This window comes from Stigmatopora nigra, chromosome 8 (genome assembly GCF_051989575.1).
Source record: "Stigmatopora nigra isolate UIUO_SnigA chromosome 8, RoL_Snig_1.1, whole genome shotgun sequence".
Taxonomy (NCBI): domain Eukaryota; kingdom Metazoa; phylum Chordata; class Actinopteri; order Syngnathiformes; family Syngnathidae; genus Stigmatopora; species Stigmatopora nigra.
The window spans coordinates 13,739,509-13,760,154 of NC_135515.1; the positions used below are offsets into that span (position 1 = coordinate 13,739,509).

Below are 20,646 nucleotides of genomic sequence, written 5' to 3' on the forward strand. Positions count from 1 at the left end.
CCGTGGAAATTGCCAAAGAGTTAAACATACCCACTGCTGACTTCAAAGCAAGCCTCGGCTGGTGTAAATGAATCATGTGGCCGAAGAAGTCTAGCCCAGCGTCTGCCCTTTGACTTTGACGTTTTCTTTTTAGCGCTATGTTATTGTCGAAGATGCTATTTTTTGTGTCCGATGTAACTAACAGATAGGCCGGGCTTTTCTATTCGCAAATTATTTTATTGTCTCAAACGGACAGAAGAAAATACAAACTTTGCTCCTAGGTAATAAAATGATATAAACTAAATCAAGTGAATTAGAAAATGAGGAAAAAAAGTACACAATAAAACAGACCGGGATGGGCTCTTTCCAGGAGTTCAAAGTTCTCCTTCTTGGTCAGGCACGGAAAAGTAAGGTCCCAACGCAAGCTCTCTCATCTCTCCCCAGTATCCCCCCTCTATCCCATCTCTGCCAATACACAACTTGGTTTTTCCAACTTTGTGTTCACAAACGCCGCGCCTGCCTCATAAAATGTGGCTAGTTCGGGGCCAAAAGTGTGACGCTCCCTGGCTGTCTTAAGAGTCAGAAACAAAGCCACCATTCCATGCGCTGTCCCTGCTGAGATAATTAAATTAGCTATGGAAAGACTCATTTTTACCTACACTGCCTACAAAGCATATTCAATTCCACAGTCTCTCGACTAAGAAATAGCTGAAAACCTACTTATTAAAAAAAAAAGAAAAAATCAAATCAAAAGCCTTTATTGTCATCAAACACAGCTGTGTATAACGAAATTGGTGGTGCTACTCCACAATGTTTTTTCCCAGTAAAAAAAACATTAAAAAGTAATAAGAAAATATAAAAAGTCACATCCTGGCAAGGTCAATTCTAAAATATAGCACGATCTAAGATATTACAGATTGTGTGTCGTGCTAACGCAAGTTCAGAGTCCTGATGGCTGCAGGGTGAAACCTCCCTATTTGTCCGTGCTTTGTGAGACCTGTAGCGTCTGCCAGAGGGCAGCGGCTGGAACAGGTGGTGACCAGGGTGGTATGGGTCCCAGGGCGGTGTTGATCACTCTCTGCATAGCTTTTCTGCCTGCTTCCTTGCTTCCAGCGTACCGCTCTGTAATGCAGTATACCAGTCTGCTCTTCACAGTGGCTCTGTGGAAGGTTACAAGAAGCTTGCCGTGGTGTAGGTAGACCAGGGGAGCTTGTCCGTGACGTGTACCCCCAGGAATTTGAAGGACTGGACCCTCTCAATGCATACTCCATTAATGAGGAGTGGGCGAAATATGCGCTGTTTGCAAAAGTCCAGGATTATTTCTTGACGGGTCCTGGGTTGAAATCCAGGTAGGTCCATCTGTGTTGAATTTTCATATTCTCCCTGGGTCTCCGTGGGTTTTCTCGAAGTACTCCGTTTTCCTCCCACATCCCAAAAAGATGCATTGTAGGCCGATTGGAAACTCTAAAATTGCCCCTAAGTATGGGTGTGAGTATGCATGGCTGTCCATCTCCTTGTGTACTGCAATCAGCTGGCCACCGATAAAGGGTTATCGCTTGTCCCCCGCCCCTGGCCCAAAGTCAGCAGGGAAATGCTCCAGCACCACCCGCAAGTGATAAAGTGGATAAACCGGTTTAAAAAATGAATGAAAAAAATATCTATGAATAAAACATCTTCGTTAATGCAATTAGAATATGCACAAGTCCGACTTAAATTTTACCTTATTTTACCCATCTGCCCTTCTCACTTCTCATTCTCGTTCACATGACTTTTCTGCTGAACGTGTCACTTGAGACAGTCAAGTTTCCATTTATGTAATGGAGAAGGAGAGGTGGGAACGAAGTCTAACAGCTATTGGACGGTTGGTTAAGAAGTTCTTAATCCAGATGAAAGAGCATAGTCCAAGGTGGGAAAGTTTGTCTCCCAGAATGTCCAGTATTATAGTGCTGAAAGCTGAGCTATAATCAATGAAAAGCATCCTCACATAGTTCCCCTGGTGCTCCAGGTGACACTTCATGATCACAGGCTTTAGGGCAACGGAGCTATAATCATTCAGGCTGTCAATGGTTGGCTTTTTAGGGACAGGGACAATGGTTGCAGATTTCAGGCAGGATGGGATGATGGATTGTTGCAGGGAACATCTGAAGATCTCTGTGAAAACCCCATCAGCTGGTCAGCACAGGCTTTGAGCACCTTCCCAGGTACTCCAGCAGCCTTCCTGGTGTTCACATTCCGCAGTACCTGTCTCACTTCATGTTCCTGAAGCTTCAGTGAATGAATCCAATTTATCAGTCTCAAAGTGGGTAAAGAAACAGTTTGGTTCCTCTGCTAGTGAGACATTTGCGTTAACAGACACATTATTGTCATTTTAATTGATAATGTTCTCTTCCATATCTTTGGGTTATTTTCTGTGAAGTGCCCCTCAATTTTCCTTGTATATTCTGCCTTGGTCTTTCTAATGCCTCTCTTCCGGTCTGCTCTGGCAGCGCTGTATTGTAACTTGTCCCCTGACCTGAAGGCGGTGTTACTGCATTTGACGAGTGCTTGTGTTTCACTGGTCGTCCAGGGTTTTTGGTCAGGAAAAACCCTGATACGCTTATTAACAGTGACTGTTTCTGTACAGTTTTTGATGTTGGAAAGTATAGTGTCCATGTAGTCCTCGAGGTTTTGGTGTTCAAAACGTTCCCAAATTGCGGGAAAAACAGTCCTGCTCCTGAGAAAGGGCGTCCTCAGGCTATGTTTTTATTATGTCCATTTGTAGCCTTTTTCGCTTCTGGAGTGGGGTGAGGGACAGGCAGAGATGGTCGGATCCAGTAAGGTGAGGGAGGGGTGTGGCTCTATCAGCATGTTTGATGTTAGAATAAACATGGTCTAGAGCAGTGGTCTCAAACCGGCCCTCAAAGGGCCGCCGTGGGTGCAGGTTCCCGTTCCAACTCAACAAGGATACCTTTTGCAAGTGCAATCACTTATTTAGAGTCAGGTGCTACTAATTTTAAAGACACCTGATTGGTTAAAATGTCGGCACTTTATCGGTTGGAACAAAAAACAGGACCCACTGCGGCCCTATGTGGAACAGGTTTGAGAAAACTGGTCTAGAGTTTTATCTCCTCTGGTATGACACTTCACATACTGGATAAATTTGTGCAGAACAGTCTTTGTTGAAATCTCCGGTGACAATAAAGACTCCATCAGGGTGGCTAAGCTGATGTTTGTTTTAAGTCGCTAGCATGAGGCTAAATGCTATGCTAATGTTAGCACCCCGTGGCATGTAAACACCTATTACAATGACAATTGTTAGCTCCCTTGGTAGGTAGACGGGCCTGCACTGAACTGCCAAGAGCCAAAGCAGGGCTAACAGTGAGTGGTAATGATCCTACTGTTGCAGCACCAGTCCTTGGATATGTAACGCTAGAACCCTTCGCGGCCTCCGTCGTACGCTTGGTGGGCTTACTATCCACCGAAATCCCGGTGGTCTCGAGATGTCCTCGAGGATATATGGTTCGTTGGTAAACTGTTGTGATGGATATGTCGCATACTCTCCTACCAAGAGTAGTTCAATCCTTTGTCCAAAGTTGGCATCACATTCCCAGAATACCCCGGCGACAACTCAAGCACTGACAGTGACAAGAAGCTACAAATTGGACGGCAAACTCCCCCATTAGGCAGAACTATATCAGACACAGAAGATGTTTGATGTTTTTGTGTATGTTTAAATAAAAAATAAATAAATAAAAAATAAAACTTAGTTTTGCTCATTCTGTCTTTTTTTTTTAAAAAGAATAAAAACTTGCTAGCATAACATACGCTAGCATACGCTAGTATGTATGTACATACATATATACATACATACATACATACATGCGTACGTACGTACGAACAGACGCACGTACGTACGTACGTACGAACAGACGCACGTACGTACGTACGTACGAACAGACGCACGTACGTACGTACGTACGAACAGACGCGCGTGCGTACGTACGAACAGACGCGCGTGCGTACGTACGAACAGACGCGCGTGCGTACGTACGAACAGTCGCGCGTGCGTACGTACGAACAGACGCGCGTGCGTACGTACGAACAGACGCGCGTGCGTACGTACGAACAGACGCGCGTGCGTCCGTACGAACAGACGCGCGTGCGTCCGTACGAACAGACGCGCGTGCGTCCGTACGAACAGACGCGCGTGCGTACGTACGAACAGACGCGCGTGCGTACGTACGAACAGACGCGCGTGCGTACGTACGAACAGACGCGCGTGCGTACGTACGAACAGACGCGCGTGCGTCCGTACGAACAGACGCGCGTGCGTACGTACGAACAGACGCGCGTGCGTACGTACGAACAGACGCGCGTGCGTACGTACGAACAGACGCGCGTGCGTACGTACGAACAGACGCGCGTGCGTACGTACGAACAGACGCTCGTGCGTACGTACGAACAGACGCTCGTGCGTACGTACGAACAGACGCGCGTGCGTACGTACGAACAGACGCGCGTGCGTACGTACGAACAGACGCGCGTGCGTACGTACGAACAGACGCGCGTGCGTACGTACGAACAGACGCACGTACGTACGAACAGATGCACGTACGTACGAACAGACGCACGTACGTACGTACGTACGAACAGACGCACGTACGTACGAACAGACGCACGTACGTACGTACGTCTGAACAGACGCGCGTGCGTACGTACGAACAGACGCGCGTGCGTACGTACGAACAGACGCGCGTGCGTACGTACGAACAGACGCGCGTGCGTACGTACGAACAGACGCGCGTGCGTACGTACGAACAGACGCTCGTGCGTACGTAAGAACAGACGCGCGTGCGGACGCGTGCGCGTCTGTTGGTACGTACGCACGCGCGTCTGTTGGTACGTACGCACGCGCGTCTGTTGGTACGTACGCACGCGCGTCTGTTGGTACGTACGCACGCGCGTCTGTTCGTACGTACGCACGCGCGTCTGTTCGTACGTACGCACGCGCGTCTGTTCGTACGTACGCACGCGCGTCTGTTCGTACGTACGTACGCGCGTCTGTTCGTACGCGCGTCTGTTCGCACGCGCAGACGGGCGCGCAGACGGGCGCCCGCACGGACGCCCGCACAGACATACGCAGGCACGTGGGCGCAGGCCCGCATACACGTACAGACACAGGCACACACACGTACACATACACAGGCACGCACACGTACACATACACAGGCACGCACACGTACACATACACAGGCACGCACACGTACACTTACACAGGCACGCACACGTACACATACACAGGCACGCACACGTACACATACACAGGCACGCACACGTACACATACACAGGCACACACACGTACACATACACAGGCACACACTCGTACACATACACAGGCACGCGCACATACACAGGCACGCACACATACACAGGCACGCACACATACCGGGAAGCCCGGTAAACATCGAGTGATGACAACCTAGAATCTGATTGACACCGATTTTTGATTTCTATTTTTTGATTTTTGATTTCTGAGGTGGTTGAGGATGATCCCCTCCAATGTCTTGATCAGGTGAGAGGTTAATGCTTCCGGCCTGAAGTGGTTTCGCTCCCTGGGGTTTGCAGTCCTTGGAACTGGGACCAGGCAGGACGTTTTCCACATGGTGGGGACGTTCTGCAGACTTAGGCTGAGGTTGAAAATATGCAGAATCACTTTGCAAAGCTGATCCGCACACTTAGTAGTCTGGAGCTGAGGCCTTCTGGACCGGTATCCTTCCCTGCCTCGATCTTCTTTAGCTGTTTTTTACCTGATCGACAGTGATGCAGAGACCGGTGGAAAAAGGGGAGCAAGAAGAGGAGGAGAACAAGGGCGGGAGTTGCATCTGGTCTGGGGGGTCAGGGGAGCGGGGGCAGGGCTGAATCTGTTAAAGAACTGATTCAGTTCATTGGCCCACTCCCCGTCTCCGGACTCCGGGCCTCTCCCACTGTTGCCTCCTTGGCCCGAGATGGTCCTCAAGCGCTTCCAGACCGCTTTGGTGTTGCTTCTTTGGAGTTGCTTTTCTAGCCTCCTCCCGTAGACGGTGTTTCCCCTCATTATCTCTTTCTCCAGTTCATTCTAGACCATTTTAAGAGTCTTCCTCTCCCCAGACCTAAAAGCCCTCTTCTTGTTCAGGAGGGCCCTTAGATCCCTGGTGACCCACGGCTTATTGTTGGACTAACAATAGACCTTCTTGGAGGGTACAATATTCTCAACACAGAAGTTGATATAATCTGTGATGCAGTAGGTCAAGCTGTTGATGTCTTCCCCATGTGAATTGCACAGCACCTCCCAGTCAGTCGTCTCAAAACAGTCCCTCAGTACCATGCTGGTCTCCTTGGTCCATCTTTGTATGATCCTCGTGGTAGGTTTTATTTTCCTCACCATCGGGATGTAGGTGGGGATCAGATGGACTATATTGTGGTCTGAGCGGCCCAGTGGGGGCAGGAGGACAGAGCTGTATGCCTGCTTTGTGTTGGCATACAGCAGGTCCAGAGTTTTTTGTAGCCTGGTGTGGCACTTAACATACTGAGTGAACGTGGGGACAGTATAAGCCAAGGGAGCATGGTTATAATAATCAGACATAGGCATTGTCGCCATCGATGACTTGACAAAAAAGCCTAATAGTTATCATACCCAGCTGCCTATGACGAAATTGGATAATGCTTCTCCACAAGTCTGCCATCCCAGACAAGACCCATTAACTGACATATTCAGACTTGTTAGCACTCCACCTCGATCAAAACATCGCATCGCCTCTTGAGCGCCATCAATCCGGCGACTGCAAGTTTCCTCACCGATGCCAACAAGAATAAAATGGATCACTTACCTCGAACTGTCTTCTTACTTACCCTCAGCCTGTAGAAGCCAGATCCACGCCAAAAATTGTGGGTAATGGATCAGGCTTTTGTCAAAAAGATACTCGGAAGCGGGGCTCGGAGTGGTTGTTGTTGTAGCTTAGCTGCAATGCCTGCCCAGCATCCGCGCTTTTGCCTTCTTTCTCATCGCCGTCTATGGCGTACTTTGGGTGGGCTGGATATCCACGGAGATCCCGGAGGTCTCCGGATGTTCTCGGGGATATCGAAGGTCAGTTTGTAGTAAGTCGTGAAATTGGGTATCTTGCCTTTCAACGAACGAACTGGAGAGCAATGAGCCGCTGCACCCGTGTGTGCCGCCATCTTGAACTCTCCGTCCAGAGATAAGAAGGAGAGCCTGGGGATGTGACGTCTGCAGCCGGGACACAGTAGCGTGGAGCAGCTCGCGAGCGACTGCCGTACCGGCCAAAGGAGTTATATACGCAATTATTACGATAATGTGCGAGAACTCCCAGGAGATGTAAAACGGCCTGATGCTAACAGCTACTAGCTCGATATATTGAGTGCAAAGTTGCTCCTTCACAGTAATATGCCCGGGACTGCACCATCTACTATTAACATAAACAGCTAGTCCCCCTTCTTCCTTCCTACCGCTCTCCTCAGCATCTCTGTCCGCACTCACCACCTTAAAGCCACCTAAGGAGACAAGATAGTCAGGTGTTATCTCATTCAGCCAGGTCTCTGTGAAGCATATAATGCAGATTCTTTGATATTGTCGTTGTTATTTGGTAAGCGCTGTTAGCTCTTTCATCTTGTTGAGGAGAGATCTTACGTTCCCCATAATAATATAGATGGAATGCTGGGTCTGAAGCTTCGCTTTCTTTCCTGGCATTTTTGTCCAGCTCTGCGTCCTCTTCACTTCCTCTTTAATTCCGCGGTGAGGTCCAGGGGAATCCAGGTGTTGCGTAGCGCTAACAGCTGATCCTTTGTGTAAAACAGCACAGGCATGGCTCAGTGTAATGATGTAATGTCCAAAATTTGCAAAGATAGATCTAAGACTGCCTCTCGCACAGCTTAAGTCCTGGAGTAGTCTTGAAAGTAAAGTTTTAAAACATTCAAGTATGGAATATAATATTTAAGGTAAAGTAACAAGTAAAACCTTAAGAGACAATAAAACATAAAAATAAAGGATAAAAAAGCTGTAAAAATACCGAATAGGGGTGAAGGTTTAGGGACCTACAGCAACAAGCAGCCGCTCTGAACGGCACCTATGATGAGTGTCTGTATATTAATCCGAGTTAATTTAAATTGTTCTGTTACTAGTGCGTTGCCACGGAAGTCCCCCCCGGCCCCGCTGCCTCCCTCTATGTGCCTCTCTACCCTCCGTGTAATATGTCTAATTTTAGTCTATTAAACACATTTTATTACTATTAAACCACTAGTTGTGTTACTTTGTTAATAGATAACGAATCAAATCCAATATCCTTTTTTTTAGTGTTTTTCCAGAGGGATGGAACAAATTAGTTTGTTTTTAGTTCATTTCAATGGAAAACGTTCGTTCGATCTACGAGACTATCAACATACGAGCTCTGTCCGCAAGTTTAGAGTCTTGATGGCTGTCCTTAAGCCTATTTCCGTGCTTTGTGAGACCTGTAGCGTCTGCCAGAGTGCAGCAGCTGGAACAGGTTGTGACCAGGGTGGTATGGGTCCCCGATAATGTTCCGTCTCTGCTAAGGTAGCGAGGGCTGGCAATGTCTTCCAGTGAGGGCAGAGAACAGCTGCCGATATTCTGGGCAGTGTTGATCACTCTCTGAATTGCCTTTTTGTCTGCTGCCGTGCTTCCAGCGTATCACACTGTAATGCAGTATGCCAGGATGTTCTCCACAGTGGTTCTATAGAAGGTAACCAGCAGCCTAATGTCCAAGTTGTTCCTCCTGAGTAACCTCAGGAAATGGAGTCGTTTTTGGGCCTTCTTCACCACTGCCGTGGTGATGGTAGACCAGGAGAGCTTATCCGTGACGTGGACGCCCAGGAGTTTGAAGAACTGGACCCTGTCTACACATACTCCATTTATGAGGAGTGGGGCCAGGTCTGTGCTGCGCTTGCGAAAGTCCAAGATTATTTCTTTAGTCTTTGTGGTATTCAGTGTAAGATTGTTCGCCGAGCACCAAGAAGACAGTTTGTCGACCTCGTCTCTGTAAGCTGACTCATCCCCGCCTGAGTTGAGTCCGATCACAGTGGTGTCATCGGCGAATTTGATGATAGAGTTTGACTGGTGGGCTGGTGTGCAGTCGTATGTGTACAGGGAGTACAGGAGAGGACTCAGTACACAGCCTTGTGGTGAGCCAGTGTTCAGTGTGATGGAGGAAGAGAGGTGTGGACCCATTCTGACAGTTTGTGGTCGACCAGTCAAGAAGTTCTTTATCCAGCAGCAGATTGAAGAGGATAGTCCGAGGTGGTAGAGTTTGTCCTTCAGGATGTCCGGCTTGATGGTGTTGAAGGATGAGCTATAGTCTATGAAAAGCATCCTCACATAGTTCCCCTGGTGCTCCAGGTGGCTCAGTGCTGTGTGAAGAGCCACGGCGATAGCATCCTCAGTGGACCTGTTTTCCCTATAAGCAAACTGGTGCGGGTCAACTGAGGGGGGGATTGTCTTTCTGATGTGTCGGGCCACCAACTTTTCAAAGCACTTCATGATCACAGGCGTGAGAGCAACAGGCCTGTAATCGTTCAAGCTGCCGATGGTTGGCTTTTTGGGGACAGGAATGATGGTGGCAGATTTTAGGCAGGCAGGAACGATGGATTGTTGCAAGGACCGATTGAAAATGTCCGTGAAGACTCCTGCCAGCTGTTCAGCACAGGCTTTGAGCACCTTGCCAGGTATTCCGTCTGGACCAGCAGTCTCACTTCCTGTTCCTGAAACTCCAGTGTATTGTCGCAGGGTGGTGGTGGGAGTGTTGACACTTGGTTTGATTTGTCAGATTCAAAGCGGGCAAAGAAATGGTTCAGTTCCTCCGCTAGTGAGACATTCGCGTTTACAGACATGGAATTGTTCTTGTAGTTAGTGATATGTCGTATTCCCTGCCACATCTTCTTTGGGTTGTTTTCTTTGAAGTGCTCTTCGATTTTCTTAGTATATGCTGCCTTGGCCTTCTTTATGCCCCTTTTCAGCTCTGCTCTGGCAGCTCTATACTTTCTTTTGTCCCCCGATCTGTAGGCGGTGTTACGGCATTTGATAAGTGCTTGTGTCTCTTTGGTCATCCAGGGTTTTTGATTAGGAAAAACTCGTATCCGTTTGTTTGTAGTGACGTTGTCAATGCCGTTTCTGATGTCGGAGATTACATTTTCTGTATAGTCCAGGAGGTCGTTGTGTTCAAAAAGTTCCCAGTTGGTGCGGGAAAAGCAGTCCTGCAGTTTAGAAAGAGCGTTCTCGGGCCAAGTTTTTATTGACTTTGTTTTTGGCTTTGTCTGCGTTCGGAGTGTGTTGTACGCAGGGGTTAGAGATATACAAAGATGGTCTGATCCAGCTAGATGTGGGAGAGGATCAGCTTTATAGGCATGTTTGATGTTCGAGTAGACATGGTCGAGAATTTTGTCGTCTTGTATTGCATTTGACATATTGGATATGGATATTAGGTAGGACAGTCTTTAAACTTGATTTGTTGAAGTCACCAGCGACAATAAAGACTCCATCAGGGTGGTCGAGCTGTTGTTTATTTACAGCCGTTAGCAGTAAGTCGAGAGCCGTGTTGACGTTAGCATTTGGAGGTATGTAGATAGCCGTTACTATGACGACCGTTAGCTCCCTCGGTAGGTAGTATGGTCTGCATCGTATTGCCAATAGCTCCAAATCCGGAGAACAGTGGGTGTCAATGATCTTGCTGTTACAGCACCATTCGTTGTGTATGTACATGCATAGTCCACCGCCTTTGCTTTTTCCTGTTAGTTCTTTGGAACGATCGTTCCGAAAAAGCGTTCGGCTAGCTAGCGATAGCGCAGCGTCGGGTATATGCTGGTGTAGCCATGTTTCCGTGATGAGAATAATGTGGCAATACCTTACGAAGCTGTTGGTAGCAACTCGAAGTTCCAACTCATCCATTTTGTGGGTAATGGATCGGGCATTTGTCAGAAAGATACTAGGAAGCGGGGTTCGGAAAGGTTGTTGTCTTAACCTAACCGCTAAGCCCGACCGACAACCCCGTTTTTGTTTTCTTTCTCTTCGTCGTCTACGTCGTACTTTTGGAGGGCTGAATATCCACTGAGATCCCGGAGGTCTCCGGATGTTCTCGGGGATATCGAAGGTCATAGATTTAGGTTTCTTGCCTTTCCTTCCGACAGTGATTAGGTCTTGGCGACTATAGAAAAGCGAACAAACTGGAGAGCAGTGAGCCGCTGCACCCGTGCGCGCCGCCATCTTGCCAAAATTTTAACCTTTTGCCATAATTTAATAGACAATCTGAATGACATTCATGACCTCTGTGCATTCTGAAGGAAAGGTTTGCGCACACAAATTCCTCTTGGTGCAGAAGGCAGTGAAAATCTATCCAGTGACTTCTGCAGCAAGGCCGCAAAACCTGTGTGCTCCAGTCATACTTGAAAAAAAATGAAAAATGAAAATCATACATAGGCATTGTCGTCATCATTGACTTGACAAAAAGCCTAGTAGTCATCATACCCTCAGCAGCGTATGACGAAATTGTATAGTGCTTCTCCACAAGTTCGTCTTCCCAGGCCAGACACATTTATGACATTTATTTATGACATATTCATACTTGTTAGCTCTCCGCCTTGAGCGCCATTTTCCGGCGACTACAAGTTGCCTCACCGATGCCAACAAGAATAAGATGGATCACTTACCTCTCAGTCTTTATACTTACCCTCCCTCAGTCATCCTGTGGAAGGTAGATCTGCACCAAACGACCTTCCTGTTACTTGGTGCCCCATTGGTAGCCACTGACACTAGGTGGGTTGTTTTTATTTCTTTGGCTCGAAAACAATCAAACACAGTCTCACAGATGTCTTCCCCCAGTGTCTGGCCTTTTAGTGGTATCAGCTCAACCATTTCTACCTGTGGTCCAGCAGAGTTTACATATCGGCAGAGCAGCGCTATTTGTTCAATGTCACTTTTGTTTTTGGTCTCATCGGAGGGAACCGTAAATGAATCTGCCCAGGCAAAATTGAATGTTCTATTTTCTTCAGATTTGTAACGTAAAACCTCTATTTCTACGGCATGTTCCATTTTTCAAATTTTCTCCTGTAGTGCCGTTCAATTATAGATGCCGTTCACGTACATGCACATGCACATGCAACATGCACATGCAACATGCACATGCAACATGCACATGCACATGCACATGTACATGTACATGCACATGCACATGTATATGCATATTTCTCCATACATGGTCTTGCTGGGATTGAAAGTCATGACAAATGGACGGCATTTTGCGGGGTATACCAATTTTCACGAGTATGACTTATTTTGAGGGACAAAAAAGAACGCTGCAACGACGTCGCCAACACGACGCAACGACGAAAGAACTATAAGACAAAGAAAATACACTTATATTAAATACTACAAAATAATAATCCCAAAAACTAATTTCAATTTCATTTTTTTTTTAATTGAAATTTATGTTCCCAACCCGCAGTATAAGGATGAAAGAGCAGCACGCGGCTCCGCAGCCATGGGTTGCCGACCCCTGACATAGCTATATTTCATTATATATGTATTTTATAATGGATAAATTTGAGGTTTTATTGGAGATGTGGTGTCTGCATTCATTATTCTTTGGTTTATGTAGAATCCGCTGAGAAGTTGTTTGATTTGGTGGATAACTTTGCGGAGAGTGCCAAAAGGAAGGCTGCTGTGTGGCCACTTCAGATCATTCTTTTGATCCTCTGCCCAGAGATCACGCACACAATCTCCAAAGACACCGTGGAAGATAGTAAGGCCAACAAGGTGAGAAGGGGAGGGCATTTCCAAAATTACTCACTGATTATTGGCTCACGTGCATTTCTGTTTATCCCTACAGAAACTGTTTCTGGACAGTTTGCGGAAAGCGTTAGCCGGTCAGGGTGGCAGCAAACAGCTGATGGAGAGCGCTGCTATTGCCTGTGTAAAACTGTGTAAAGCTTCAACTTATATAAATTGGGAGGATCATTCAACCATTTTTCTCCTTGTCCAGTCCATTGTGATGGATCTCAAGGTTTGAGTTTTAAGTTTTCTCCTTTTTCTCTATTTGCTGAGAGTAGGAATAGTTTTTGTTACTACTGTGAGAAAGCCAGTAAGTTTAGGTTATATACAACAACTATACTCTATCACAGTTCATTTAGTTTATATGATTCAAGCAGGGGGGCCTGGCTTCGCCGGTCCCACCTGCCTTTTTAGAAACACAAGACAATTTTGCGCTATTAAAATAAAAATCCCTTCTTAAAAATGGTTGTTTAACAAATAAAAGATTGGGTTTACACACTTTGAAGAAGGTGAATAAATTCAATCACTCGTCCTTTAGGAACCGTTAGCCATTTCTGGCCACCATTTAAAAAAAACTTCAACTCTCTACGTTTCACGGTTTAAAAAAAACAGCGAGATAATCTTAACATACACACACACACACATCTATAAATCACACTTTATGAGGATTGTAGATGACCACCGACTTCCCCACAACTTTCGAATGCAGAAGATTGTACTGCCAACTTGGTGCGCTTTAATTGTTTCCGCCTTTCCCAACTTGATATGAAATTAGAACTCCTCTTTTTTGGTATAATTGGCGAAAAGCGGGCGGCCCAGTCGGGCAAGTGGTTAGCGCGTGAGGTTCACAGCTCTGGGGTTCAAATCCAGGTCATGTCCATCTGTGTGGAGTTAGCAGGTTCTCCCCGTGCCTGCATGGGTTTCCTCCGGGTACTCCGGTTTCCTCCCACGTCCCAAAAAAACATGCATGGTAGGCTGATTGGACACTCTAAATTTACCCTAGGTACGGGTTTGAGTGCATGGTTGTCCGTCTCATTGTGACCTCTGATCGGCTGGCCACCGATTTAGGGTGTCCTCCGCCTCAGGCCTGGAGTCAGATGGGATAGGCTGCAGCACCCCCCGCGACCTTGAGTATAAAAGCGGTTCAGAAAATGAGACGAGATGTTTAAAAGAGTTCTTGCAAATGTATTTACAGTATCCAAAAAAGGAATGTATTATATATACAGAAGCAGGAATATGTCTTTTTGGAAAAAGTAAGGGAAACTGACGGTCAATCTCAAAAGAAAGGCTGAAGAATTTTACTTACTGAAGCAATGTTTGTTTGTTATTTTTTTGTAAAACACAGTAAACCAAAATGAAAATATGGCAAAAATAAAAACTAACACCGTTCCTTCCATAAATCATGCTTTATAAGGATTAAAAATTTGTGTGATTTATGAAGGGGTGGATGTTTTATAACTCCCTTCACGGCAGAAAAAAAGGGTTCCGTGGAGCACCTAACATTGCACAGTTTGGGCAAACATAGCGAGAGAATCTTAACACAACACCCCCTCTTGAATAATTACTGATCTAATGTGAAACTAGAATAAGTTCATCCACATTTATGTCATGTAATCCAAGCCTCTTTTCCCACAAGGCTTTGCTGTTCAACCCAGCAAAACCCTTCGGAGCTGGCAGTCAAAATGCTGATGTTGACCTCATGATGGACTGCTTTGTCTCCTGTTTCCGCATCAATCCTCACAACAATCAGCACTTTAAGGTGGATTTAAGATACATTCCATTCCTACTTAATAAAACACACCATTAACAGACCAAATTTTGAAGGGGCACGATTAATGGAGGAAAAACTAGAGACAAAAAAGATGGATCGGTGTGGCATCTGCAGTGATGCAGACTGAACTGGAGGCAGAGAGAGAGAGAGAGAGGGAGAGGCACTGAAAGAGGGGCGGAGAGAGGCGCAGAGAGAGAGAGGCACAGAAATAGGCACAGAAAGAGAGGCAGGTACAAAAAGAGGCACATAAAGAGAGAGGCAGAGGTACAAAAAGAGGTACAAAAAGAGGCACAGAAAGAGGCACATAAAAGGGGCACATAAAAGGGGCACATAAAAGGGGCACATAAAGAGAGAGGCAGAGGCATAGAAAGAGGCACAGAAAGAGAGAGCAGAGGTACAGAAAGAGAGAGGCAGATGCACAGAAAATAGATGCAGAGGCACAGAAAGAGAGAGCAGAGGTACAGAAAGAGAGAGCAGAGGTACAGAAAGAGAGAGGCAGAGGCACAGAAAGATAGATGCAGAGGCACAGAAAGATAGATGCAGAGGCACAGAAAGATAGATGCAGAAGCACAGAAAGATAGATGCAGAGGCACAGAAAGAGAGAGGCAGAGGCACAGAAAGAGAGAGGCAGAGGCACAGAAAGAGAGAGGCAGAGGCACAGAAAGATAGAGGCAGAGGCACAGAAAGATAGAGGCAGAGGCACAGAAAAAGAGAGACAGGGGCACAGAAAGAGAGGCATATGCAGAGGCACAGAAAAAGAGAGACAGGGGCACAGAAAGAGAGGCATATGCAGAGGCACATAAAGAGAGGCAGATGCAGAGGCACAGAAAGAGGCACAGTAAGAGGGACAGAAAGAGAGAGACGCAGAGGCACAGAAATAGAGAGACGCAGAGGCACAGAAATAGAGACGCAGAGGCACATAAAAGAGAGAGACGCAGAGGCACAGAAAGAGAGAGACGAAGAGGCACAGAAAGAGAGAGACGCAGAGGCACAGAAAGAGAGAGACGCAGAGGCACAGAATGAGAGACGCAGAGGCACAGAAAGAGAGAGAGGCAGAGGTACAGAAAGACGCACAGAAAGAGAGAGACGCAGAGGCACAGAAAGAGAGAGACACAGAGGCACAGAAAGAGAGAGGCAGAGGGTGAGGTACAGAAAGAGGCACAGGAAGAGAGAGAGGCGGAGACACAGAAAGAGACACAGAAAGAGAGAGAGGCAGAGGCACAGAAATCGATAGAGTGACAGAGGCACATAAAGAGAGAGACAGGCACAGAAAGAGAGGCAGAGATACAGAAAGAGACACAGAAAGAGAGAGACGCAGAGGCACAGAAAGAGAGAGACGTGGAGGCACAGAAAGACAGGGACGCAGAGGTACAGAAAGAGGAACATAAAGAGAGAGGCAGAGGTATAGAAAGAGGCACATAAAGAGAGAGAGAGGCAGAGGCACAGAAAGAGAGAGGCAGAGACACAGAAGGAGACACAGAAAGAAGCACAGAAAGAGAGAGAAGCAGAGACACAGAAAGAGAGATAGAGGCACAGAAAGAAAGAGAGGCAGAGGTACAGAGAGAGGCACAGAAAGAGAGAGACGCAGAGGCACAGAAAGAGAGAGACACATAGGCACAGAAAGAGAGAGACGCAGAGGCACAGAAAAAGAGAGAGGCAGCGGCACAGAAAAAGAGAGAGGCAGAGGCACATAAAGATAGAGGTAGGGGTACAAAAAGAGGGACATAAAGAGAGAGAGGCAGAGGCACAGAAAGAGGCACAGAAAGAGAGAGAGGCAGAGACACAGAAAGAGGCACAGAAAGAGAGAGGGACAGGGGCAGAGAGAGAGAGAGACAGAGACAGAGGCACAGAAAGGGAGACCGGGGCACAGAAAGAGAGAGAGGCAGAGGTTCAGAAAGAGACAAAGACAGGGGCACAGAAAGAGAGAGGCAGAGATACAGAAAAAGGCACAAAGAGAAAGAGGCAGAGGTACAGAAAGAAGCACAGAAAGAGGCACATAAAGAGAGAGAGGCAGAGGCACAGAAAGAGAGAGGCAGAGATACAGAAAGAGGCACATAAAGAGAGAGAGGCAGAGGCATAGAAAGAGGGACAGAGAGAGAGAGGCAGAGCCACAGAAAGAGAGAGAGGCAGAGGCACAGAAAGAAAGAGGCAGAGGCACAGAAAGAGAGAGAGAGGCAGAGGCACAGAAAGAGAGAGGCAGAGGCACAGAAAGAGAGAGGCAGAGGCACAGAAAGAGAGAGGCAGAGGCACAGAAAGAGAGAGAGAGAGGCAGAGGAACAGAAAGAGAGAGGCAGAGGCACAGAAAGAGAGAGGCAGAGGCACAGAAAGAGAGAGAGAGCAGTAGAAGCACAGAAAGAGAGAGAGCAGTAGAAGCACAGAAAGGTAGATGCAGAGGCACAGAAAGACAGATGCAGAGGCACAGAAAGAGAGGGGCAGGGGCACAGAAAGATAGAGGCAGAGGCACAGAAAAAGAGAGACGGGCACAGAAAGAGAGAGGCAGATGCAGAGGCACAGAAAGAGAGAGGCAGTTGCAGAGGCACAGGAAGAGAGAGAGACCGAGAGAGAGATGCAGAGGCACAGAAAGAGGCGCAGAAAGAGGCACAGAAAGAGAGAGATGCAGAGGCACAGAAAGAGAGAGACACAGAGGCACAGAAAGAGAGAGGCAGTTGCAGAGGCACAGAAAGAGAGAGAGGCAGATGCAGAGGCACAGAAAGAGAGAGGCAGATGCAGAGCCACAGAGACACGCAGAGGCACAGAAAGAGAGAGAGGCAGAGGTACCGAAAGAGGCACAGAAAGAGAGACACAGAGGCAGAGGTACAAAAAGAAGCACATAAATAGAGAGAGGCAGAGGCACAGAAAGAGGCACAGAAAGAGAGAGAGAGAGGCAGAGACACAGAAAGAGACACAGAAAGAGAGAGAGACAGAGGCACAGAAAGAGAGAGAGAGAAAGAGAGAGAGAGAGAGAGAGAGAGAGAGAGAGAGAGAGAGAGAGAGAGAGAGAGAGAGAGAGAGAGAGAGAGAGAGAGAGAGGCACATAAAGAGAGACAGGGGCACATAAAGAGAGAGACGGGCACATAAAGAGAAAGAGGGGCAAGGGCACAGAAAGAGAGAGGCAGAGATACAGAAAGAGGCACATGAAGAGAGAGAGGCAGAGGCACAGAAAGAGAGAGGCAGAGATACAGAAAGAGGCACAGAAAGAGAAAGACAGACGGAGGCACAGAAAGAGAGACGGAGGCACAGAAAGAGAGACAGAGGCACAGAAAGAGAGACAGAGGCACAGAAAGAGAGACAGAGGCACAGAAAGAGAGAGGCAGAGGTACAGAAAGAGGCACATAAAGAGAGAGAGGCAGAGGCACAGAAAGAGAGAGAGGCAGAGACACAGAAAGAGACACAGAAAGAGACACAGAAAGAGACACAGAAAGAGACACAGAAAGAGACACAGAAAGAGACAGAAAGAGACACAGAAAGAGACACAGAAAGAGGCACAGAAAGAGAGAGAGGCAGAGGCACAGCAAGAGGCACAGAAAGAGGGAGAGACAGAGGCACAGAATGAGAGAGACAGAGGCACAGAAAGAGGCATCGACGCAGAGAGCTGCAGAGAGAGAGACGCAGCGAGAGAGTCAGAGAGAGAGAGAGAGAGAGAGAGACGCAGAGAGAGTGAGCTTTTTCAAGAGTTCATTAACAATTGTGTATGTCTTTTTGGTGTTTCTAGCATAATACTGCCTGAAGCCTGCTGTATTGTTATTTCCCAACCATTTTACTCTATTTTGAGTTTGTTTATAAGGCTAGATAAATTTGCTCTGACATTGTCAGTGCAATGACAAACTCTCATGATTATAGTTTTGAGTGCTAGAGATTACTTGATTGATCGCTTTCAACGTTAAACTCTCTCATGATTATAATTTTGAGAGCTCGAAATTACCTGGTTGATCGCTTTCAACATTAAACTCTCTCTGTATCTCTTTCATGAGAGCGAGCAAATCGGGCGACAAATTGTCTGTTAGACGAAATATCTGGCGGCGAATCCAGCAAAGAATTGTCTGTAAACCAAACGTCTCTTCGATGAAACGTCTGGTCGACGAACTGTCCGTCGATCACACGCCTGTTTGACGAAACGTCCGTGGACGAAGTGTCCTTCGACGAAACGTCCGGTCTTGGGCTGGGGAGAGGAAAGTCTGGGATTCCCTGCTGAACTGCTGCCCGAGACCCGACCTCGGATGGACGAAAAAGATGAATTGAAGTTTCGTCAATATCATTTGTCAAATTGCAATTAAAATATGCATTTGCGAGACTGATTTCCGAGTTGACCCGGTACCTCAAATTCAATCAATACAGATTGGTCCACCGTACCCACTGGTTCATGATCTGTCGACTTGAGCGTCGGCGGTGCCTCGTGTCCATGACATTTAAAACTTTAATAGGTATTTTTGGAACGGACCAGCATCGGATGGCTTGTGGACCGGTATCGGTTTACGAATCGGTGGTAAAGGACTAATACTTTCGTCAAGTAATTCAAATTTTTGATGATAATTTTTTATTTTTATTTGAAGGTCTGTTTGGCTTCCTCGTCTCCTTCCACCTTCCACTTTGTCCTCGTCAACTCTTTGCACAGAATAATAACCAATGTAAGTATTCAATGGGCCATTTGAGTGTACTTTGTCATATTTTATGTCATAGAACTTTTGGTTCGTGTACTGATTCTGTGGTTTCATGCAGTCTCACCTGGACTGGTGGCCCAAGATCGATGCCGTGTATTGCTACTCTGGAGAGCTTCGCTTCATGTTCTCAGACACCCTCAACAGAGTTGTCCAAAGCACCCACGCTCCTCTACGCATGACACCGGTGAGTACAGTTATTGAAGGTAGGAAATAACCCAAAACGTTTTTTCTTCTGGTTTCAAATGTGTTTCCTGAGAAACTCAATTTAATTATAACAGGGCAGAAAATACCGGAACACAATTTATTTTTCTTGAATCTTTTAGAGTTAGTTATTTTAGAAAATAAACATTTTGCACATTTATGTCTCAAACTGAAAAGAAAAGTACAATGGTTAACTTTGAGCCCTATGCTTGTGTGTTGAGGGGGCTTTGGCAATCCTTTAATTCGTTTTCAGTACCCCTTGTCGCTAAAAGGGATACGACGAATGCCGGTGTCTATCCCTGCCAACTACTGTCATCCTTAACTATTTCACGGCATCAGTCGATTGCAGTATTTTATATCCAAATTAAAATTGTTCATAAAAATGTCAGAATTCACGCTGGAACTCGTAGGCGGAATACCAGACTGCCACTAAACTCAGCTTCGAAGAGAAATGGCAGAAGAAAGGGACCTTCATCTCAACTTATTGAGGTTCAAACAGACTGTGCACTCAGATAGGTCTTGGCTAGGCAGGGCGAGACACACATCTTTATTTGCCAACCTCGCGTATTTTAGAGCCCGTTATAATGAAATATCTACCCTTCGCTTTCATCATTTTGGCAGAAATATACCGTTCTAGAACGTTTATCTGTCTATCTATTTATCTATCTATCTATCTATCTATCTATCTATCTATCTATCTCTCTCTCTCTCTCTCTCTCTCTCTCTCTCTCGCTCTCGCTCCCTCGCTCCCTCGTTCCCTCGCTCCCTCGCTCCCTCGCTCCCTCGCTCCCCCTCTCTCGCTCCCCCTCTCTCGCTCCCCCTCTCTCGCCCCCCCTCTCTCGCCCCCCTCTCTCGCCCCCCCTCTCTCGCCCCCCCTCTCTCGCCCCCCCTCTCTCGCCCCCCCTCTCTCGCCCCCCCTCTCTCTCGCCCCCCTCTCTCTCGCCCCCCCTCTCTCTCGCCCCCCCTCCCTCTCGCCCCCCCCTCCCTCTCGCCCCCCCTCTCTCTCGCCCCCCCTCTCTCTCGCCCCCCCTCTCTCTCGCCCCCCCCTCTCTCTCGCCCCCCCCTCTCTCTCACCCCCCCCTCTCTCTCGCCCCCCCCTCTCTCTCGCCCCCCCCTCTCTCTCGCCCCCCCTCTCTCTCGCCCCCCCTCTCTCTCGCCCCCCCCTCTCTCTCGCTCCCCCCTCTCTCTCTCTCGCTCCCCCCTCTCTCTCTCTCTCGCTCCCCCTCTC

At 47.3% G+C, this 20,646-nt stretch overlaps 1 protein-coding gene across 1 annotated transcript in view; it reads left to right on the forward strand.

The window, feature by feature from the left end:
- The window catches only part of nf1a (neurofibromin 1a), a 153,229-nt gene that overhangs the window by 19,320 nt on the left and 113,263 nt on the right, over positions 1-20,646 (forward strand). The window contains exons 7-11 of the mRNA XM_077721945.1: positions 12,616-12,773; positions 12,847-13,020; positions 14,425-14,547; positions 19,110-19,184; positions 19,276-19,401. Coding sequence (XP_077578071.1) covers positions 12,616-12,773; positions 12,847-13,020; positions 14,425-14,547; positions 19,110-19,184; positions 19,276-19,401 — 656 coding nt within the window. The remainder of the gene's footprint in view (positions 1-12,615; positions 12,774-12,846; positions 13,021-14,424; positions 14,548-19,109; positions 19,185-19,275; positions 19,402-20,646) is intronic.